The sequence below is a fragment of the Acanthisitta chloris genome, unplaced genomic scaffold (genome assembly GCF_000695815.1).
Source record: "Acanthisitta chloris isolate BGI_N310 unplaced genomic scaffold, ASM69581v1 scaffold4405, whole genome shotgun sequence".
NCBI lineage: Eukaryota > Metazoa > Chordata > Aves > Passeriformes > Acanthisittidae > Acanthisitta > Acanthisitta chloris.
The window spans coordinates 57042-60737 of NW_008675214.1; the positions used below are offsets into that span (position 1 = coordinate 57042).

General features: G+C 37.7%; 1 protein-coding gene across 1 annotated transcript in view; it reads left to right on the top strand.

The window, feature by feature from the left end:
• LOC103803101 (rapamycin-insensitive companion of mTOR) overlaps positions 1-2536 on the top strand; it is a gene marked incomplete at its 3' end in the record, with an annotated part of 41027 nt that extends 38491 nt beyond the window's left edge. Inside the window, exons 21-24 of the mRNA XM_009075637.1 lie at positions 680-844; positions 1303-1379; positions 1497-1575; positions 2427-2536. Coding sequence (XP_009073885.1) covers positions 680-844; positions 1303-1379; positions 1497-1575; positions 2427-2536 — 431 coding nt within the window. The remainder of the gene's footprint in view (positions 1-679; positions 845-1302; positions 1380-1496; positions 1576-2426) is intronic.
• Positions 2537-3696: the final 1160 nt, after the last annotated feature.

Below are 3696 nucleotides of genomic sequence, written 5' to 3' on the forward strand. Positions count from 1 at the left end.
CAAAAGTAAAAGCTTTCGACCATTTTCTTCATCTGGAAGAGCAATGCTGGGTTTCCCCTCTCTGGTCGTCACCCTTATTTTTTTTCCCACACTAAACAAATGAATTGATCAGTTTATGCTTGTTCAGTAAGCTTTGAACAGCAGCACAGAAACTCACAAGATACTTGCTTCATTCTGCTGTTACTTGGAGAAAATCAAAAAAGTGTTGGTAAACTGCCCTATTACAGAAAATAATAATGGTGAAGATTTTCTGATAAGTTTTGAAGATCGTGTACTTTCAGGAAACAATTTACAATTTATTAAAATAAGTTCTGAGATTCTAGTATTGGCTTGTTAAAGTCTTCTGCAAAAAGATGGCAAATTTGAAAGTACATGCAATTGCACTGGCCATTTGCAAGGTATATTTGCTGCTAATTCTGATGACTTTCTATGATGATCTCACATAAAGACTTTCCAAGGAGGCTTGCAGTGACTAATTTACCTGTGATCGCAGACTCAGTTTTCCCATTTGGTAAGGTAGAAATAGCTCTCCAATAAACTGTAATTTTACTCTATAAGGTGTGCATCACAGCTACTTGCTGCAAAATATAGTAATTGAGATGTGTTTTAAAAAGTTACAAATCATTAACAGCATTAGTTATTTTCTTCCATTTAAGAAAACATTTCTCTTGCTTTGCAGAGCTGCAGGTTGTATGCAACAAAACACTTGAGAGTATTGCTGAGAGCTAATGTAGAGTTCTTCAGCAACTGGGGGATTGAGTTACTGGTGACCCAGTTACATGATAAAAATAAAACTATTTCTTCTGAGGCACTTGATATTCTAGATGAGGCATGTGAAGACAAGGTGAGCATCCTTTCCCTTCTTAACCTCTTTTTGCTATGCTGCTCTTAAGCTGGTCCCCACCCCCTTCCCTAGTAGCAAAGTAAAAGGTGAAAGTATGCTAAAAGCCACTGATGGTTTCAATTCTTAATTGTCATTGATGGACTTGTAATAGTTCATAGTCTCCTTTGATGAAAATACTTCAGTATTACTGACAAGAAAATGTAGACTTCTGGATTGCATCTGTTTTTAAATATGAATTGTGACTAATTCAGCTGTGTTGATCTTTATACTTTTTGTGAAGTGGTATATATTTAATGACAGAATGTACCAAAAATTGATAATATTAGGATAGTGTTGGTGCTGTTTGAAACTTCATGATGTGAAAAACTCGCTGCTGCGAGCAGGTTGTTGTAATTATTGCAGTTTTCAGAATTGTATAGTGCTGTTTGATACTCTTTATGCACTCTTAATTATTTTAGGCCAATCTTCATGCCCTTATCCAAATGAAACCAGCTCTTTCTCATCTTGGAGACAAGGGTTTGCTTCTACTCCTAAGGTAATTGTTGAATATTCTGTTTGACTTCACACTGTGAAAACAATTAAGTGTTCCTTTTTATTCAAGCTCTGTGATTTGATTTAAGCGGAGTTCTAACTGTCTGATGTTATTTTGCAGATTTCTGTCCATTCCAAAGGGGTTTTCATATTTAAATGAAAGAGGTTATGTAACTAAACAGATGGAAAAGTGGCAAAAGGTAATGCTAAGAAGAAAAGGTGTGCTTGATATTAGGAGGAGGAATGGTGTGAATATGTAGGTTTAGAAGGTCAGAGTTTCTTAAAAATATTGCATATTAATGTACTTGTATTGCTAACACCAATACATTTATTGCCTCAAAATTAATGGGTTTTTTTCTGAAAAAGTTTGACAGGGACTTACAGTTCCATAGCTCCTCTGTACATGTGTGCTTTTGATTTACTCAGGCCCCTATATAATTTTGATACTTCAGCAAGTATTTCAGGAGTGTAGTGACTTTGTAAAATAGGTTGTTCTGTAAGGTGTTATCTGGAGAGGTGTGCCAAGGAATGCTACTTTTCAAGATACCTGTTGCCTCTGGTTGTTGCTAATTAAATGTAGGGCTCATGAACCTAGAATTAGTTTACCCTGTTAGGAAGTAAAGCAGAACACAAGACTAATAACAAAAATTCCGCATTGTCATAACTTGAATAAAACTCGTCACATGTTGCTTTATTTTCGTAATTGATTCTAAGTGATTGGTCTCATTCCTGTTGGCAATTTTTTTTTACGAGTTTATTGTCACTTCTCAAGGTATAGAGAAATGCATGGTGGTGGTCTTGAGTTTGTCAGATGTGAAGATTTTCTTTTTTTAACAAATTCACTGAAATAATTGTAGAATCAACTGATGACTCTGCAAATTCATTGCATGTATGAAGCGCATTAATTGTGGTGGTGAGCCCCAACTTCAGATCATAAAAAAACCAGTCTTCCTTGAGGAGCACTTTAATTATTTCTTTCTTCTAAAGTACAATATTGTAACACCAGAAACCACTAAATGTATTGTGTCAACCTTTGTCTCTCTTCTTATAGGAATATAACTTAAAGTATGTTGAACTGATTGAAGAACAACTTAATGAAGCACTTACAACATACCGCAAACCTGTTGATGGTGATAATTATGTTCGTCGGAGCAACCAAAGGTAAATTTGGCAAAATGGGTCTTGAGGAGTAAGCTTCTGGGACTGATCAAGACAGCTGTAAACTAGAATGTATGAGGCAAGGGGATACCAACAGGATTTCAGTTTACACTGCTCTGGGAGCACAGAGGTCTTAGGAGCATATCTGAAATATTTGTACACCAACACAGTGTGAGAAACAAACAGGATGAACTGAAAGCATTGGTCAGTTCCCAGAGATATAATATCACTGGTATTAACAAGGCTTGGTGGTACGAGTCCCATGATTGGAGTACTGGGATGGAGGGCTACAGGCTGTTCAGGAGGGACTGGGAGGGCAGGTGGATCTGTCACTCTAGATAAGGAAGAGATTTGATTATAGAGCCCTTACAGTTAGTGGTGATGTGGTTGAGAGCCTCTGAGCTAGGAATAAGAGGATGGGAAACAAAAGAGATGATGTGTAGTGAGTGTCTGCTACTGATTGCTCAGCCAGGATAGTAGCACCCATGAGTCATTCTACAGGCAAGTAGGAGAAACTTCTGGATCAGTACCCCTTGTTCTTACAGACTTCTTATGGAAGATTCCCACTTCCCAGGCATCAACTGTAAATAACATACTACAGTGACAAGCAATCTTGGAAATTCTCAAAGTCTGTAGGAGATACCTTCTTGTCACAGGTAGTCAGTGAGCCAAGTAGGAAAGATGCCTTCCTGGACTTGCTGCTTGTTGTTGCGGTTGAGACGGACATAGGACACCTACTCCTATGGCTGTTAAAAGGCAAAATTGTTTATTTCTAATGCTCAGCTTCTTTTATATTCTCTATTGCGTAGCGTGTCCCATCTTTATTGTCTAATATACATCATAAACAACTCATTATTGGTCAACCATAACTTATACACAGAGTTTTTCACATCCTGTCTTCACTTGTAACATTCTCCTTTTCTTGGCTTGCCTTCCTCTTTGCTGATGTTACAATTCCTCGTGAGTACATGATGATAGGTGCAAGGTCTGTGAGGCCTTCAGGCCAGCTATCAGCTCCCACAGTTTGTGAAGATAGGAGGACTTGTGGAGTTGTAATGGTAGGGGGTTGTCTTGGACACAATGATCATGATATGGTTGAGTTTACAATTGTCAGTGTAATGAGAAAAAGAATAGCAGAGTTGTACCCTGGATTTCAGGAGAGC